Here is a 19,154-nt window from a genome sequence, read left to right on the forward strand (position 1 = left end):
ACACAACACAGGGTAATATTATACAAGACATTAATAGCTTTAATTCTCACATTTACAGAACATTTCAGTATATTTAAAGAGCGCTTCATTACTAAACTACATTATTGCTGTATGCAACTTATTTTCAACATTCTTTTTAATTATATGAAAACAGTAAAAATTACAAGGCGCAATTCCTCTCCATAGGTCCTTTGTCGTTTTAGTCGGTCAACTGTATGCGACGCAGATTTTCTTTCACTCGTACAAATTCTGGAACATTCTTCTCATCCTCTATGCGTCTCTGTTCCTCCATCTCATACTGTAGAGAGAAATTAAAAAAAAAAAAACAAGGTTCATTTAACAAAATGCATAATACGCTGCACAACACCTTGCATCTGGCAAAACTCTTGACCTCCATTTCAGTAATGAGGAACATTAAGTGGACAGATTGGTCAATACCTCTTGCAGTTTCTGCTGTCTTTTACGGAGCTCTTGTTCCAGGTCAGAAGGAGGTCGGAGGGCAAGTTCCTCCTCTCGGTGCAGGTCAAGCCTCCTTTGCTGTAACACGCGCTGCAATTCTGGTTTCTCCTCCAACAACAGACCCCTGAGAACAGGTTTGTGGATAAATGCAGGTTAGGTGTAAGTTTAAAGCCTTTGAACTTCGGTTTACTTTTTATTCCTTGTAAAGCATAGGACTTTGTCGGTGTACTCCCTTTTCGACGTAAACATCTTTTAGATTGTACCTCTTGTGGCCAAGCAGAAGCTCTTTATGGAGATTCTGGCGACTGGGACACTCGCTGGGTGAGCCATTCAGTTTCCTGAGCTGAATGAACTCATCTCCACTGTCTGTGCTTTGCTGGGACACAGGAGAATTACACGCAAAATTCTCTGAAAAGATTGTGGAAAAAAAAAATAAATAGACATGCGTTTAAGAAGCAAATTGTAAGAGGTCTAGAAATACATGTTTGATGGAGTAAATTCAACAGAGCATAAATCAGTGCATGTACCTTTTCTGTGATGTCTGAATCCTGGCCGCTGGAAAGTTAAAGAAAATATCTTCATACACATTAAAATAATTAAGTTTACCCAAATGAATGGGTTACTTCTAGCATGCAATTAAAACACTGTAACAGTGCCAACATGTCCACCTGCTGATGAAAGCAGAGAATCAAATCAGCTCAGTGGACTGAAATGACACATGCTCTGCCTCCTAATGCGTGTTGGCTTGATGCGGACAGATGAATGAATGAAGCAAAGAGGGCCATTTATAGCGCAACACTGAGGCATTCTTAAGTTTCTGTGACCTCCTGACCTCTGAAATACATGCTCTAAAATAATAACTACAGACAATTGGACAGGAGGAAAAGATGTTCAAAACTGATTACTTAAAGCATTATATATTAAAGTTTGTATGTAACATTTAAATACTTATAAACAATTACCACTACCATCATATTAGAAACCTTTAGAGCAATAAATTGACTTAAAATGTACAAAATAAATAGTTTTAGCCAGATGCTTTTTATTCAAGTCTACTTGCATTATACTACCTGAACACACATATTATATAGCTCTTCATGCATTCCATGTGAACCTATGAATTATGCATAGTCAGTGCTACACTGTACTGTTTGGTCTACTGGAACATAAGAACCTACGCAAGTCCTCCTCTTAATGAGACGTTAAGCTTTATAACGTCTCATTTTATAACAAAGACCGGGTTAAACCAGCTTACTCTGGTCCAATACTGCCATGCTCAAGGGACATGACGTGTGTCAGCCACACCAAACAGCCCTGTCCCATCTCAAAGCATAAGACAACAGACTGAAATACATACCTCATGCAAATTATGATCATCATACGGTATAAACATTCGCAATAGGGCCATAGAAAATTACTTGGGAGACACATTAAATGTGAACAAATGACTAAACGTATTGCTAATTCAATGCAGTGATAATTTCGAAAACAAATGCAAGTTGTTTTTATAGAATGAAAAACAAGATTAAAAAAAAAAACTAAAATTACGCAAGATTAACTACGGTATATTAAAGCGTTGCATTTTTTTTTATAAAAACAATATTAAAGTTAAAAAACTAAACTCGGTAATTAAAAGAGAGTGACTTTATCAGAGACTAGCAATCGCTCACTTAGGAGTCAGCAAATAAACTGCACTTAAAAGACCGCTCACCTCCACGCATACAGATGACTGCTTTTTCGTCGTGTTGAGGTCCAGCATCGTGCGAGTAGTGTGAGGACTGTGGCCTTCACTCAGCGTCTGCTCTGTTTATGTTCAGTGATGCTCGTTGCAGACATTACGTTCAAGCTCATTACGCCATTCCAGATTAACCTGAACCTATACGAGGCACGTAGGATGCCAGATTAACTAATTACGTTGACATCAGTGCTGATTTTAACTGTCTTCCTTCCTTGGAGATATTAACTCTTGATCTCTTTATTTTTCCTCAGTAAGACAAATAAAAAGACCGACAGATGTCCGTCTTTTCTGGTTTAATATTCAAACGCTTGATGAGGTGTTTGTTTTCTGAACCAACACGAATATTGTTCTATCAATATAAAATCAAATCTTGTCCAAATTATGTAGTTTTACTCTCTGTTTATTCTTCTACATTTAAGTTACATCAGCTAATAATCACTAATTTATAATAATTATAACTTTGGAATATAATTAATTGAAATATATACTGTGCATACTTCTAAATAAAAAATAAAAACGCACCGTAACCAAACACAAGAGGGCAGTGTGATATTTAATGGTTGTTTAAATGTTTCCCATGATTCCAAGTTACTACTTATTGACGTCAACCAGGATGTGAGGTCATTGAGTGAATGTGTGTGTGTGGAGCGAATGTGAGAGTGGTTGTCCGTATGCTTGAATGTGTGTGTGTTTTGTGAGTGTGTGAGAGAATGAATGAGATCATTTAAAAAAAAAAATCTACACCGTGATCTTATTTGATCTGTTCCGAGTTGTTGCCCTGCTCGGATACAGAGATGATAATAACCGACTCGGGAGCTTTTGTAGCGATGATCGCGAGGCTTTCCACAAAACTCGGGCATCCACAGTTGAAGCTGTGGTTAGAAATGATGAATCGATCAGATATACTAGAGCAGGCAGCGCGCTGGATCTCGGTCCGGTGGGCCTCGCTTGTTCGCTGAGTATACCGGCGATTCTGATCTCACCTCAACCTCGACAGTCGGCTAACTTCAGTCCTGCGGAGCTACAAGCTAAATTCATTGTATTCATTTAATGACGAGACCACACAGGAATACGTTCTCTTTTCTTTTCTTTTTAATTCCAAATCTTTGTGGGTGGTGTTGTTGAAACCCGCTGCTTAACCGTGTGGTCTGCTTTGGCTGTATTGTGTTACGTCGAGTAAAAGCCGCCATCGTGCTTGCGAGAGTAACCTCGGTTTGTAGAGGCGGTGTGATGAGACTCTGTATTTAAAAAAAAAAAAAAAAAAAACAAGTTTGAACTATTAAAAAAAAATCACTTATGGTTTGAGTTTCTTACCTATAGAGCCTTTAATACTGTATATAGAAGCCTTCTGGTTATCGACCCACACTCTCATTCCTTTGTTTTCAGTCTCGCACATCGATTCTTCTGATTCTTGGTTTATCAGTGTCCTGGGTGGGTGGGGTGGGGAATAAAATGGCTGAAAGTTTAAACACAACTGAGCCTTCAAACTAAATAACACGGTTGTTTTGGTGTGTTTTTTTTTACTCACAAAAATGTAAAGTTTTAATGACTTTCGTTATTATATAAATATGTAAATACAATTATTTAAAAGCCTTACTCGTTATCCACTGCAGCAGTTTCCTTCTGCGTGACGGTTTGGTTTTTGCTTAGAAATAATCCTAGATGATGATTGTATGTGGATTTTAGATGAATGTCCAGACTGTCCTGTGGTGCCTTGTGACAACATTTTAATAGTAAGTAAATGTAAAAAAAAAAAAAAACCACAAGGCTTTAAATTTTTTTTTTTTTTAATTTAATTCAGGTTGCCCGTTTTATTGTATTACATAGGCATATTAAAACTCACTGTAGTATCATAATGAAAGACATTTCGGCGAGAGCTGGCCTGTGTTGCCTTGTTATGGAGTCTTCTCCACGGTTCGTCATTTTGGGCGAGATGGGTTGGCTTGTCGTATGGCAGTTTCTGATCAAGCAAAGTTAAAATGAAATAACAAGCACGAACGTAGGCTCTAATCAAAAAGCGTACTTCACAAAAAACTAGATGTGTAAATAGAAAGGGGTGGGCGGTTATAAAGTTTTGAATGTCGTAATTTGTATCAGCCTACCTGAATTTCCTTACTCCCTGTGAATGTGTAATCGTTCTCATGTCGAGGGAATGGAAACGGATCTCGTTGTGGCATATTTCCAAAATATAGAGAAATCAGTCTGGTGGAATGTAACACAGATCGATGGGTTCGGGATCTTTACTCCGCAACTTTTTTGTTGTCCCTCCTACCGTTGCCTAGATACCAACAGCGCGCCAGGTCTGCCTCACACACAGCTCGAGACCTAAATATGCCAAGCGCGTTTTGGAGTAAACCTTTATGATAACATTTGTGCTAACAGCAAATAAAAAAAATACAGATGTAGTTACACATATAGACATAAGCTTTTTAGTTCCCCAGCATTTGCTGCTACGTACTAAAATGTGTTTTCGTGAACTTATTATTATTACTATAATATTTATGCAACCGCATTCTCGGTGTTCAACGGGATTTTTAGTCATTTATTTTAATCTCTACGAACATCAACGTCTTATATATTGTATCTATACAAGAGGGACACGTTTGCAGTTGGAACGCCATCCCAAAAAGACTGGCCAATAGGAGAGCTGAGCGCGTTACACGCTTCGTGTGTGCAAACAGTGTCTGGATAAAAGCCCAGCAATATTTACAGCACGTCTGTTACTGTCGCACGCCCTGTCTTAAGTGAACGTATCTTTGGAAACGGAAATGTATTCAAACCACGTGCCTTTCAATGCCGTTGTTTTTCTGCTTCACTTACTTTTAACGGGGGCGACGGAATTACCCAGCTGCAAAGAGGTAGGTGCTGTGTGCATTATACACATTTTCAGAGACTAACGTTAGATACTACAACGATATTTTAAAATAAGGTAATTGCATGTAGTTTGAACTATATGTCATACGCAGTTTATTTCTGACAGCTGTTAGAACTACATGATGCACTGAAATTCTCTCTCTCTCTCTCTCTCTCTCTCTCTCTCTCTCTCTCTCTCTCTCTCTCTCTCTCTCTGTCAATCTATATGTATATAATAAGGACCATTAATACTAACACAGCAGAAAACATCATTGTATACATCATCATACAGGTGTATCGCATGATGTCACTTTACAAATAAGAAACCTTACGAAATTTCGTCCAGGAACAAATGAAAAAAAGAAGAAGCCTGGTGGCTCATATCAGTTAATAAAGCAAATAAGGGATGTGGACTGGATGTTTTCTTAGTTAATAAAAAGCTCACACGCATCATCAGTATTAGCTTCAAGTAAACTTCTTTCCTTTCTGCTGCTTTAGCTCTCTCTTTTCCTTCAAGAAAATAATTATGTTTGAATAAGAGTATAATCATGGAGTATAATCATGGAAATGGGTGACACACTTACTTTATCATGTCTAGATAAGCTTGTACGTTGCCCCTAGGGAGCTGTGTGAAAGGGGCATCTGCTCTTATGATCAGCCAGCAAACGGCTGCATTGTTGTCAGTGAACGGATATACCTGTATATAATAATAATATCATTTTAAAACTTTTGCATTATTGGAAATATAACTGAAAATAGAGTATGTAAAAAAAAATTGCATCTGACCTTGTGGGGGGAAAAAACAGCCCCTGTTTTCTGTGGGAGTAAGAGATTCATCAGTTAATCTGACCCCTAAGAGACACCATAGAAACAAATGTCAGTCTGTTCTGTTGCCTTGGTTTCTCGTGATTTATATGGATGTGAGGATTATGATGTTGACTGCTCGCTCAGAACAACAATTTCTTGTTAACTATTAATCTTGTTTCATTTCACATGGGTCATTCCGATTTGCTCTGTGAAAGTGAAGTGTCTGTTGTTACCTCGGGTGCCGTTCTGTCAGTTTAATTTAGGTTCTTGTTTCTTTGCCGGCTGCTAGTTCTTGGACCGCATATACAGACACCGCGGAGTTTGAATAATTGTTTCATTTAGACCACACCTTTAAGCGTTTAAGTATCTTGTTAAAGATTAGAATGTCCTTAGTTAAATTAGGTTAAACGTATAAATAGGATGTTTGGAAATGTGAATATGTTAATATATACTCAAGATTTTATTTTATCAGGCCCTCCCGCTTTGCGTAACGGTGAGTAAATAATACCTGCTAAAGGCTGTTTGTTTAGACAAGGATTCGAAGACTTCCTTGAAGTTGATCTCCAGCAGGTCGATCCTACTGTGCAAATATTGATCTGATACAGTATTTTAAAAGGAGATATAATCCAGAGGACTACAGTTTGTGAAGCACTCACAAGTTTTAATATTTCTGCAATATTTTTTCTCAGCGGAAGCTTTATGATAAAATAAATTCTCCAAAAAACTCAAATCGACATTTAATTTCTTTTTATTTATTCATTTCTTTGGCTATAGCTACATATTAAACTTTCCATGTCAGCTTTTTATTTCATGTTTTTTCTACATGAATTTGACAACTATACAATATATTTCTGTTACCCAAACACTAAATTAACCATTACTGAATATAGTTTATGTGGTTGATTTTTTCATTTATGCCACCAAATATAGGCTATTAACCTACATAAAACTTTACATTTTAAAGTGGTCCCAGTTTCCTGTTATTTTCAAAATAAATGAAATTTCAGTGCAGCTGTTTTGTGTGTTTCTTTTTCTGCAGTCTGATTACCATTTCGAGTACACAGACTGTGATGTGTTGGGCTCTCGATGGAGAGTAGCGATACCCAACAAGCCCGAGACCTGCACTGGCCTTCCTGATCCGGTCAAAGGCACCCATTGCAGTGAGTTACTACAACACACACTCACACACCGACCCCTCTAGCATGCTGAAGGTGAAGTGCTTTCAAAGCTAGAAAAGCATTAAGATACTTTAATCTTTGTTTTTTTCTCTTTTGTCAGCGTTTAGTTGTAATGAAGGAGAATTTCTGGACATGAGGACTCAAGAGTGTCAGAAATGCGTTGCAGGGACCTATTCTCTTGGGACGGGTGTTGCTTTTGATGAGTGGGACGCTTTGCACCCTGGCTTTGTCAGCCACGGCATCAGTATGAACTTAGGAGACACTCACACAAATTGCTCCAAGTGAGTGACTCATATATGTATGAAAAAATTAGAGCTACAGCATTTGAGGATATGCAAACAGGTGCTAGTGCTTAAAATTCAAGATCAAGAGGATGGCCGAGCTATTCACTAAACAGTAATTGCATGCTCAGAATGTTTATGCAGAAGTGCTTGACGAGTCAGGACCTTGAATTTTTTGGAATTAAAATGAAACTGGAGAATGGACATTTGTGGAAATTAGCTTTAATGGGGACCCATTGCATGTGTCTCTCGCATCTGTGCAGCTCAACATGGATCCCGAAAGGTGATTATATTGCCTCTAACACAGATGAGTGCACTTCAACTCTTTCATATGCTGTGAGTCTAAAGAAGCCTGGATCTGTGTCCTTCCAATACTTCTATCCAGACAATCACATGTTTTTTGAGTTTTATGTAAGTATTGTGGCTATATTTTAATATATATTTTCCCCATATGAAAATAAATATTGTTAGTTAAATTAAATTTGTATACAGTGTAGTTTTATTATATATATATATATATATATATATATATATATATATATATATATATATGTATATGTATATGTATATGTATATGTATAAAAATGTATATATAAAAATGTATAACAGTCAATATAAAATTAATGTATTGAATTTTATAACAACCATAAATGTGACAATGTTATATACTGCATGACATGCGATATGCATGTGCTAATAGGTTCAGAATGACCAGTGTCAGTCTACAGACTCTCAGCGACGCTGGATGAAGATATCAGAGAGTGATTGGGATTACCATTATGTAAGTCTGTGTGCGTGTGGTCCTGATAAACCTTAGATTATGGGACAAAATGACCCCACAAAGATGCATTATCCAAAATCCTTGTCCTTATAGTAACTTTCCTTGTCCTTATAGTTGGTTCTCTTGAGGAAAAAAGCTTCTAAATCATGCAAAAAGTTTTTGAAAGTCTTAAATTTAAAAAATGCACAAAGTTGCGACATTTGCACCATTGCACCAATGGAATGTCCACATAAAACATGAAAACACAACCTTTGTATGTGTGTGTGTGTGTATGTTTTGATAGAATACGTAGAAGCCTCAGGCCTCAAAACCTTTTCTTCTTGCTATCTATCCAGGTGCAGCTGAGCAGTGGTAACAATGTCTTGTATTGGAGAACAACAGGTTTCTCTCTGGCTGCCAATACTGCCAAACCGGTTCTACTGAAGAACATTGCCATCTCAGGTTTCTATCACTCTTCATTTTGCAAAAAAAAGATGACTTGAGTTTGAAAGTATGGGAAAAAAAATGCACTTTCTACATAACAGTTGACCATTTCTCCAGGTGTCTCGTATACATCTGAGTGTTTTCACTGTAAGCCTGGTACCTATAGTGATAAACCAGGGGCTTCCCGCTGTGTGCCATGCCCTGCTAATTCGTACTCTAATAAGGGAGCCACTGCGTGCCAACCTTGTGAGGCGGACAAATATTCAGGTGTGTATAATTTGTAAAGCAATGTTCATGGTCAGTCATCAGTTGCTTTTTCTATCAATTGTTGTCATTCATTATTGCTCATAGTTTTTGTTATTTTTCCTCTGTACTATATGAGTGTTGTCAGGATGATTTGTGTAAGTGAAATATTGGAGTACTTACAACATATTTATATTCCTTACTTAGGTGCATAAATGAAGTCTTGCAATTAAAAGAAGAAAAAAACATTACCTTAATTGTACTAATCAAAATAATTCTATAAAAAATGAAAAGATACTGAATTGTTGATATAATTATTGAATGATTTTGTGGTTAAACCAAAAAAAATATATCAGTCACACACTAGAAAACCATGACGCATGTAAGCGTAGTTATTTTAAATGACCGGTGGATGCCCAACAAATGCCTTGTAAAGGGCTTTAAACGTTACATCTGCATAGATGTGATCAAGCATTTAAATAAAAGCTCATGAAAGTAAATGTTCATGTAAATGACCTGCACACACCAGCACCTTTACTCTATGGGATTTGCCTACTGTGCTTTATCACTTTATCTAAATGAGTGTGTGTGTGTTTTTCCTAATGCCACGGGCGTTTTCCTCTGTCTTTTGTGTGTTCCTCCAGGAATTGGATCTGGAAACTGTCTACAGCGACCACCCTGCACTACAAATGATTACTTCTATACTCACACACCATGTGACTCCAGTGGTCAGGTACCACAAAAAAAAACCTAACAAATCTAATGCAAATCTAGTTTTTTATTTTATTTGTATTTATTTCCAGAGGACAATTTTATTTATTTTATTGCTATGTGTGTGTGTGTGTGTGTGTGTGTGTGTGTGTGTGTGTGTGTGTGTGTGTGTGTGTGTGTGTGTGTGTGTTTAGACACAACTGATGTATAAGTGGATCGAGCCTAAGATCTGCAGTGAGAGTGTGGAGGAGGCAGTACAGCTTCCGGCTTCAGGGGAAATGATGGCCTGCCCTCCATGCAATCCGGGATTCTTCTCCAACAACAGCTCCACCTGTGAACCCTGCCCACATGGCTTCTATTCAAACGGGACAGGTAAAGAGAGACAACCAACAGACAACAATTAACGATTTCACTCTCCTATGACAGCATATGCATTTCTGTTCTACCTCTAGATGGCAACAGTAAACGTATACTTTGGTACATTACTGTATAATTCAATAACAGAACTCACAATTAGAAACAATCATGTGCCATGTGTTTAGAATGCTCAGAGTGTCCCGCTGGAACAGAACCAGTCATGGGTTTTGAATATAAATGGTGGAACAAAATGCCCAGGAATATGAGGAGTTCAGTCTTCAGCTCTGAATACAGAAGCACGGAGAGGAGCACAGGTAGGCCTAAATATTTCCTCACTAGCTTTCCACACAATTTGAAGCAAGTTTTATAGAATTTCTATAGAAGTAAATGTATCGTTTTTGTAGACAGAGTCACTGTCATAGATGTTGTGAGTTATTGAGGTCTTGTTGTTACAGGCTGGGAGGTTGCGGGTGAATACATCTACACCACACCAAGCAATCAGGACTCTGACTACATGATGCTGACACTCACAGTACCTGGATACAGGTATATGTTAACAAATGGCAGCTGCATCTTTTTAATAGTATCTCATATCTCTAAACACATTAAAACTAGTACAATAGATTTATACTTTGATCAGTAAATTAACTTTTTTCCTTTTCCAGCCTGCCTCATTCCCCGAGTGAAGACAATGAGAGAGTTCAGCTTTCCAGAATAACATTTGTGTTTGAAACAAAGTGTACAGCTGATTGTAAACTGTACTTCATGGCAGTAAGTTTGACTGTATTTTATACATTGCATTTATGACAATTGTTTTTAAGTGTCTTATGTTCACCACGACTACATTTATTTGATCAAAATACAGTAGCATTATTAACATATTTTATCATTTAAAATAATTTATTCTTGTGAGGGCAATGGTGTGTGAAATAAAATGCTTGTTTGATGCTTAAGACATTTAAATTATCAATATTATCAATATTAAAAACAATTTCTGCCGATTAATATTTTTATGGAATCTTAAATAGACCAATATTTATTTGAAATAGTAACGTTATAACTGTCTTTACTGTCACTTTTGATCAATGTAATGCATCATTAATGAATAAAAGTGTTTTTCTTCTTTTTTATTAGAAGCTTTTAAATTATTATAATTTCTTAATTTCCTAATCCAAAGTATTAATGTCTAAGATTTGTCTATATCTCTTTGCAGGGACAAAATGAATGGAGTAATATCGTGGAGAGTTGGTCTGGCACTATAGGGAAGCAGTCCTACTCTTATCTTATTAAAAGCAATAACACTGTTAGCTTCACCTGGGGTTTTCAGCGTACTGGGATCTTCAGTATGGTAGGATTAAGCTGGCATCTCTCATTTCTTTCCTGTTTTGTTTTTTTTGCTGAGAATTAAAAATTCTTTTGATGATGTATGGCTGTGTGTCTGTTCCACAGAAAAACGAGTACAGCTCTGACTATGCTAAGATCTACTCTGTTCACCTCATTAACGTGATTGGGGGTGTAGCGTCAGAATGTCGTCAGTGTGCTCTGGCTGCTGCTGACTCGGAGTCTGCCTGCGTCCAGTGCCCTCCAGGACACTACATGCTGAACGGCACTGGAGTGTGTAAAAGCTGTCCTTCAAATACCATCATCAGACCCGAGCAGCCAATCGGAAAGCAAGCCTGCATACCTTGCGGACCCAATACATATAGTAATGAAGTAAGCATTATTGTATTTAAACAAAAGAAGTACAACTTCACCAGGTCACAAACTCTGGCTGTGTGAAAGGCCTCAATTCTTCGAGCTCACTGCAGTTTTAAAGACTGTATTGATGTAGATAGCTTTTGAACAGTACCTGTACCGGCCAGTAGGTGGGACTATTGTCAGTCGACAGGTTTCAACATTATTAATTCAAAGAGCTGATGAGGCAATAATAAAAGTGTTCAGCAATCTTGTGAATTTATGTGTTAAATAAACTGCGCACAGATTACAATGTGATCTTGGAAATGTAAAGTCTGAGCAAATTAAATGGGGAAATAAAAAAGCGAATAGTAATAAATTCATGATGAATTCATTGGTATACAGAATACGATAAGTCACATCATATTTTTTACTGATCTGAAAATGTATTAGGGTGCCCGTACTGGAGATGAGAAATAATAATTTTGCAATGCATTGTATGCATAAATGGTCAAACTCGTAAGACAGTGGTTGACAAATTTTTTAGAACTTGTGTTTTAATGATTGCTAAGCATCCCTTGCATAATTATAGCATTGTATCATATTATTCACACACTGTAATTTTTGCTGCTTTAAAGAAAGAATTCCTAATCTTACCGAAAACGATCTGCCCTAAAATAAATATTTAACTCCATCACGCATACTTGGTAAAGTGAAATGCTTAATTAATATTGAAAATTATTATTACATGTATAAATATATAATATATAAGAATACATGATAAGCAAATGGTTTAAAGTATATTCAAATATTATTTTACTATTTTCTGTAATAATACTTTAGTATATTTTGTTATTGTGCATGCACATTTTTAGTTACAAATCATGCACTGTCCAAGTATTTTATGTATCTATTCACTTAGTGAATTAGTCATTTGTTTGTCCTCTTTGTTCACAGGGCCGTTCTGCGTGCATGAGTGACTGTACATTAGCACTGCATCATAAAGGAGAGTTGCTGAATTATGATTTCTCTCCACTGGCAAATGTCACTGGCTTCCAGAGCAGCCCACGCTTCACCAGTAAAGGGCTGCAGTATTTCCACCATTTCAGTGTGGCACTGTGTGGGACAGAAGTAAGCGAATAGATTAGACCAGATTCATTGCTGAAGTGTGTAGTGAGTCGTAAAAGCTCAGAATGAAACATTAAAGTGTGTCTTTCTCTCATTTAGAACAGGGCTCTTGCATCCTGTGTGGAAAATGTAACTGAAAGCAAGAGGGATGTAAAAGGCTACATCTGTCAGTCCACTGTAGTGCCGTCAGAGGTCAGAGGTCAGAGTGTTGTGTCCTCTCAGCCCTTTACCATTGGAGATAGTTTGATTGGTGAGTGCTTCAATGCTTTGAAATCTCTATGAAAAATCTCACTGGGCCATGTGGATTCATCAGATGCAAACTTTTTATCCTCAGGAGTGACTACTGACTCCAAATTTGATGACATCACGTCATTGGATGTAAAATTTCCTCTTGAATCAGAGCTGCCTGATGTCATATTCTACTACAGGTGAGTGTACTTAGTAGGTTTTTTCTACTGCTTTATGTTGACAAACATTTTTGTTGACCTCAACTCAGTATCTCAGATGATTTAGTTTACACTGATCTGTTATGAATTATGGTTTCAACAGATCTAGAGAAACGACACAAGTATGTAAAAATGGAAGATCAGCCTCCATTAGGCTCCGATGTGATCCCACTGTAACGCTAAGGAACCCTTTTACCTTACCAAGGTACAACATGAAAATAACTTTTCTTTTTGGATAGGGCTGTGCCACTAAACAACACAACACCAAAAAGTGCTTCGTGTGATTCGAAGTCACAAAGGCTGTGTTTTAATTAATATGATAGTTCACCCCAGAATGAAAATTCTATATAATATTGCTGTTTATTGATTATTTTCTGTGTGTGTGTGCATTTGGTATAGCAACTGTTCAGAGGGCACCTGTGATGGCTGCTCCTTTCATTTCCTGTGGCGCTCCCAGTATGCCTGTCCTCTCTGCTCTGAGAGGAATTATAAGGAGATTGTGAGCGCTTGTATCCAAGGAATTCAGGTATTTTGTGACTATTTGTGAGACTATTTTTCCCACTTTGAATGTTTTTATTTTGCCATTTTAGCTAAAATGTGCTTATGTTTCTCAGAGGACTACCTATGTGTGGCAGCAACCTCTGAGGTGCACAGGTGGGGTGTCACTGCCTCCTCAGAAGATCAGCGCCTGTGTGACGCTAGACTTCTGGCTGAAGTTTGGTGTCTCCATTGGAACTGTGGCTGCTATATTGCTTATTACCATCAGCTGCTACTTCTGGAAAAGGACACGCAAGTAAGAGCTCATTACTGAAGGTGATATTTACCAATGGGACCGAAAAAAGGGGCAACTTACTTTTTACTTTAACATTCAATAATACAATTTTTAAGGTGGAGAATGGCATACAGGTGAAATGACCTGGGTTTAATCTAATGTAGATTGATGATTTATCGATGGAAAGTTTTTTTAATTCAGTATTGTTAAATAAAATAAAACATGTCCCATAGATGTTAATCCAGTAATAGCCAATTTAAGGAAAAATATATTTGTTTACTTATTTCGAACAAAGATTCTTTTTAAAACATTAGTTTTTAGCCTGCTGCGTATGGAATTGCATTAATCTCTAATCTAAAGTATAGTATAGTGCTCAATTGTGAGCATATTAAGAAAAAAGCTCAACATGCAACTTCGTACTGCTATAAAGATGGATGTGATTGTGTCCTTTTTATCTCTATAAGCCTAGTTGTAGATAAATTGGGGATAAATGGCGGTTGCTGTATGTATAAACGTGTTAATATCCTTTCTTTAGGCTGCAGTATAAGTACTCAAAGCTAATGATGACTGCAGGAGATAGGGAGTGTGAACTTCCAGCTGCAGATAGCTGCGCCATCATGGAGGGAGAAGATGCAGAGGATGACCTCATCTACCTCTCCAAGAAATCTTTCTTCACTAAGATCAAGTCATTTTCCAGAGAGGTAAGGAGGTCACAGACAGTTTTGCTGTAGCCTACTATAAACTCTGTATAGATTCTTGATGGATGTTATACGTTTTTTTAATGTTACAGTCATTTTCTTGACAAACTGCTGTTATTTTACAGAGAACGTCAGATGGCTTTGATTCTGTTCCTCTAAAATCATCAGCTGCACAAGAGATGGAGATGAACTAGAACTTTTGAGACAAAAGGAGAGAGAGCAAGAAACGTTTAGCTTGTCCCATCGACGTTACATTGGCAAAGCAACATCAATTCTTGTCACCTCACAAACATGTGAAGACTGTCAGAAGAAGATTTTTTACGATGTAAGGTTTATGTAAATATAAAAATATATACCAAATCTGAATGCTTGTGAAAGATAATGCTGGACAATTTACATTGCATTTGTTTGACATGCCACCATTCATCATCGTTTTCTTTTATTCATTTGGGTCAGTGAAATTTGAGAGCTACAGGTACACCTGCCATACAAGTGCTTGCAATATGTTAATTATTTTCATTTTTTTAATCATTTAGATGTTTTGGCATACTAGTATGCATGTTGTGTTGACATTTTTTGTTATGTTATTTGTATTTTAGGAAATAAAATATAACCTACTTGATAAATGTGTCTATTGTTATTAAATCTGTAGATTAACTATAATTATACTAAGCAACTGCAAGAAATAATACCGCTTTTATTTATGTAAATAATTTCTCGTATGTTACGTCAGTTTGTTCAACGCGGTGGCTTGGAGCGTGACCGTTTCCATAGTGACGAATATAAACAGTACGAAGCTATGAGCTCGTGCAGCTCCAATATTATCTCATAGTTCGTTGTCTGAAGCGCCGAAAAATGCCGAAAAAGAAAGGAAACCGGGGCAAAGGAAAGGGGTAAGAATGAAAGATGTAGTTTTAGGTTTGTTTTATACAGAAATTGATTTCTCTAATAATCTTTACACTTCACGCCTTTACAGAAAAGGTAAGAAAGAGGGCAAGCATGAGTCTAAAGCAGACAAGGAGTCAGAGATCGAAAAGTTCAAATCAAACGCTGATTTATGGGAGGCGAAGTTTAATATCACGGAAATTTCGCGCGTCGAGTATCGTGAAGCTACCCGCGCACTCGCCAAAGCCAACGAGGAGCTCGCGAACCAACAATATAGAGCCCAAAAAGACACAGACGATATTATTGTTTTTCTGAAGAGAACGGACCGTGAAAAGACAGCAACGGTCAGTCTGCTTCTGCCACTTTACATCTCTGTCGTAAACGTTTCAATTTATCCACCTCTGCAGATCATTTCCTACTAATTTGTCTCCTATAAGATTGCTGCATTAGAAGAGGAACTGAAAAGAGAAAAAGCAAAGGCTTTACATGAGAAAGACCTTCTGGTAAGCGCTGATTGAATTTGAGCTATTTTCCAAATGAATTAGCTTTGTGTTAAAACTGAATTTTAAGAAGCTGTTATCACGCTAGACTTGAATTTCTCCCCTCATTCTGGGCTGGATGTTGCAGGTGGCTGAATACATGGAGAAGATCGATGCTTTAGAAGACAGGTTTAAGCAGAGGTCAAGCGACTTTCAGAGGATGCAGGGCGAGCTCAAAACCATTAAGCATTTTCGCAAAATAAAGGCCAATCTAGAAGAAGACCTGATCAGTGTACTAGACAGTCATTACTAATAAGTGTTTCATGTAATAAGCAATGTAGATGCGTAACAACTTCAGAAATCTAATAATGTATTTCTTGTGCTTCTAGATGCGAGAAAAAGTGTATATTGCTGACCGTGGACACCGAGAGAGTCTGGCGAGAACAGAGTATAAGTTTTACACAGCACGAGTGAGAAAACCCGGAATTGAAAAATATTATCCATTCGTTTATAAGAAAGACATAATGCATAGAAACGTGTTTCAGAAAGTGCATTGACCACATTTGTTACAGATTTTAGATGCTTTGTTTAGACCAAGTGTGCCATTAAAATACTGTCGGCGATATCTTCTTCTGAATAGATTCACCTTGAGAAGGACGCGGAGCAAAAGATCAGTCAGCTGGCAGAGCAAGCACATCATGAAGCTATTGCGTGAGCAGCTATTCCGTTCTCCCATGATTGTGGTTAAAAAATGCATATATGACCTTTGTATGTGTATCATTTGTGTTTATTGGAGTCGATTCTTTTGCTCCCAACAGGCAGCTCGGTACAGCATCAAATACTGTGTTCAAGGAGAATGTACGGTTGAATGAGGCACTGAATTATTACGTAAAAGAGGCAGAGGAACTGAAGAGGACTAATGTAACCTTGACAGAGAAGAATGCTTCCCTTGCTCTCTTAAAGGTGCTACCACTTACAATACTAGCGGGAATTTTAGAGTATTTAATTAAAGCATAAGCTTCATAACATCGAAGTACAATTTAACCTTGCAAAACCTGACGTGTGGAAAAATCGTCTTGTTAATCTTATTTTTATAAATATAACAGTTTATTCGAGAGTTTATTCACACTCAAGAAGGAATCGAACACAGCAGCATATTAATATATGCAACTGGGGGAAGATGTTGTTATTTATATGGGCAAAAAGTATGATTTGGAAATTTAATCGCTTGTAATGTAGATCAGTTGTCACTCGCTATATATCAAGAATATTTCTTAGTAAAGTAATATTTAAATGCCTGGGTTCTGTAGTTTTTATTGTGGAGGCAAAACATAACAAAGTAGAATTATGACTGAAAGAAGTACTGATAAATGTTTCTCAAAAGCCTTATGTACCGTAGTATTTTACCTTACATTCATGCATCAAATATGATACAGTATGCTTTATAGAGTTAACTAAGCTGGTTTTCAGCACATTGCATCTGTCCTGTATTTAGACCAACTCCAAATGATTCATTCTGCAGGAGACGAATGAACTGATGAGAAAAGAAGGTGATTCCCAGATGAAATCCCAGCAAAATGAGATCTCCGAGATGAGGGCTAAATTGGTCACACTTGAGCAAGCTCTGGGCATCATGTCTGGGGAGTTTGAGCAGGAGAGAGAAGAGGTGGAGCAGCGTGCCATGGTCAGTACGCAGGCCACCAGCGCAGACCTCGAGAGGTTGGAAGTGCTTCTAGCTGCCTGTGAGAAGGAGCTGGGCCAAGTGAAACGTCTGGCTCAAAGCATCATTGAGCAGCGCAAAGAACTTGAACTCTTCTTTCATGAAGCTCTAGACCACGTAAGGAGGGAAATAAGAACACAGCAACACCTCTACAGGTTTGCACAAGTCATTAAAATGAAACATTTCTCTGAAAAATCTTTTAGCAGGGCGTTTTGAAGATTCAGCTAAACACTTGGAAGTGCGTTACACATTTGAAGATGATTTTGTGTGTAGGCAGGAGGCTTTGAAGGCGTATCGCTGGAGAATGAATGAGGCTCGGGCCGGAAGGTTGGAGTATCCTCGTATACGGACCTTCTCTAATGCCCCTCACAGCACCAATGATGTTCAGACCGACCTGGAAGAAGCTGACAAATGGTGTGAGCGCTTTTAGTGCAGAATTACTATTTGCTCTTAATGTGCATCACTAATCAAAATGACTATGATGATGAAAATGGTCTGGTGTCATTTTAGGAGCAGCTTGAAAAACTCCAGTGTGGATATTTCTGATCTAACATGGGAGCAGAAAGAGAGACTACTCAATCTGCTTTTTGCTAAATTGAATGGGCAAAAAACAAGGTGAATAATATATATATATATATATATATATATATATATATATATATATATATATATATATATATATATATAATATATATGTTTGAGAAAAACTAACTTCGACTCTACAATTAACATTTTTTGTTGTTTTTTCTTACTTTTTCTTTACAGGAAACCAGCCCATCTTCCGGCTCTATCAGCATCTTCCTCTGAGAAGATCCAGGTTAGCAGTGATGCAGGGTAAGGCCCACTACGATGGATAACGTTCTTTAATTACAAGTATAATTATAACACTATTTTGTGGTCTTATACATGCTAAATCAAACCATTTTTCTTTCACAGATTTACTGAAGAAAAACGTAGCCTTACCTTTGTAACACAGATGCCAATACCCAACATGACCTCTGACTCCTGCGTTCTACCAACCCTTAAGAGCACCTGACTGCAAAACATTTCATATTGTGTTACGGTCAAATATTTATTTTTAAAAATATACAGAACAAGGCTGTAATTTCAGACAAAAACCTTCCACTTCCTTCTCATCCACTGATTTATTTTGTTATTGTTCTGTTGTACAGTGTTAGTTCATGATTTTTTTCTCCGCTCATGGCTGCATTCTGTAACTATAGTATTGTTTCTGTTTCAGTCACGATGCTATATAACATTTTTTCTGACCTTGAGTGAATGTATTTGTATGCATATTGAGTTTTCATGTAAAATAAAATGATAAATATAACATACTAAGTATAAAAAGTATTATTTAATTAAAAACATCTTGGAGAGTTTTACAGTTTCACCATCTTCCGTCACGCATCACGTAGCAGTATGTTGCCTGAAGTTATTGTGCATTGTAAAGTTCAAACCTAAAAACGTTTTATTGCGGAGACATTGCATTAAACGTTGTAGTACATCAACAAACCTCTGTGC

The 19,154-nt window shown here is 37.3% G+C and overlaps 4 protein-coding genes and 1 non-coding gene across 7 annotated transcripts; 3 read left to right on the forward strand and 2 right to left on the reverse strand.

The window, feature by feature from the left end:
* Positions 1-16: 16 nt before the first annotated feature.
* Positions 17-2,325, reverse strand: zgc:195245 (uncharacterized protein LOC565483 homolog). The gene is given in 6 exon segments (XM_043246577.1): positions 17-298; positions 439-583; positions 723-867; positions 987-1,014; positions 2,171-2,262; positions 2,265-2,325. Coding segments are annotated over 6 exon segments (555 nt in total). The 5' UTR covers positions 2,311-2,325; the 3' UTR covers positions 17-199.
* Positions 2,326-2,798: 473 nt separating this feature from the next.
* LOC122351135 lies at positions 2,799-3,179 on the forward strand. Its single transcript, XR_006251698.1, has one exon.
* c8h1orf194 (chromosome 8 C1orf194 homolog) lies at positions 2,905-4,576 on the reverse strand. The gene is made up of 5 exons (XM_043246582.1): positions 4,300-4,576; positions 4,041-4,157; positions 3,795-3,910; positions 3,512-3,624; positions 2,905-3,435 (listed from the first exon to the last, which is right to left on the reverse strand). Exons 1-5 carry the CDS (start codon positions 4,372-4,374, stop codon positions 3,365-3,367), a joined length of 492 nt encoding a protein of 163 aa, XP_043102517.1. The 5' UTR covers positions 4,375-4,576; the 3' UTR covers positions 2,905-3,364.
* A 264-nt stretch (positions 4,577-4,840) lies between these two features.
* Positions 4,841-15,194, forward strand: elapor1 (endosome-lysosome associated apoptosis and autophagy regulator 1). Its single transcript, XM_043246407.1, has 22 exons — positions 4,841-5,055; positions 6,897-7,017; positions 7,136-7,316; positions 7,580-7,727; positions 8,017-8,097; positions 8,433-8,538; positions 8,638-8,787; positions 9,408-9,496; positions 9,669-9,846; positions 10,017-10,145; positions 10,287-10,377; positions 10,497-10,602; positions 11,045-11,179; positions 11,281-11,544; positions 12,463-12,636; positions 12,733-12,883; positions 12,968-13,061; positions 13,183-13,284; positions 13,479-13,605; positions 13,694-13,872; positions 14,387-14,552; positions 14,675-15,194. Exons 1-22 carry the CDS (start codon positions 4,966-4,968, stop codon positions 14,741-14,743), a joined length of 2,931 nt encoding a protein of 976 aa, XP_043102342.1. The 5' UTR covers positions 4,841-4,965; the 3' UTR covers positions 14,744-15,194.
* Positions 15,195-15,317: 123 nt separating this feature from the next.
* On the forward strand, positions 15,318-19,145 carry si:ch211-163l21.10 (basal body-orientation factor 1). Of its 3 annotated transcripts, XM_043246474.1 has the most exons (12): positions 15,318-15,442; positions 15,526-15,778; positions 15,872-15,937; positions 16,062-16,205; positions 16,303-16,383; positions 16,554-16,624; positions 16,732-16,876; positions 17,436-17,788; positions 17,907-18,047; positions 18,144-18,248; positions 18,399-18,467; positions 18,570-19,145. In XM_043246474.1, exons 1-12 carry the CDS (start codon positions 15,405-15,407, stop codon positions 18,667-18,669), a joined length of 1,566 nt encoding a protein of 521 aa, XP_043102409.1. In that variant the 5' UTR covers positions 15,318-15,404; the 3' UTR covers positions 18,670-19,145. The 3 variants fall into 3 exon arrangements, 2 of the variants coding, with proteins under 2 accessions (XP_043102409.1, XP_043102411.1); XR_006251576.1 differs by lacking the exon at positions 18,570-19,145 and having other exon boundaries at positions 17,907-18,049; positions 18,399-18,416; XM_043246476.1 differs by lacking the exon at positions 18,144-18,248.
* Positions 19,146-19,154: the final 9 nt, after the last annotated feature.

This window comes from Puntigrus tetrazona, chromosome 8 (genome assembly GCF_018831695.1).
Source record: "Puntigrus tetrazona isolate hp1 chromosome 8, ASM1883169v1, whole genome shotgun sequence".
Lineage (NCBI taxonomy): Eukaryota > Metazoa > Chordata > Actinopteri > Cypriniformes > Cyprinidae > Puntigrus > Puntigrus tetrazona.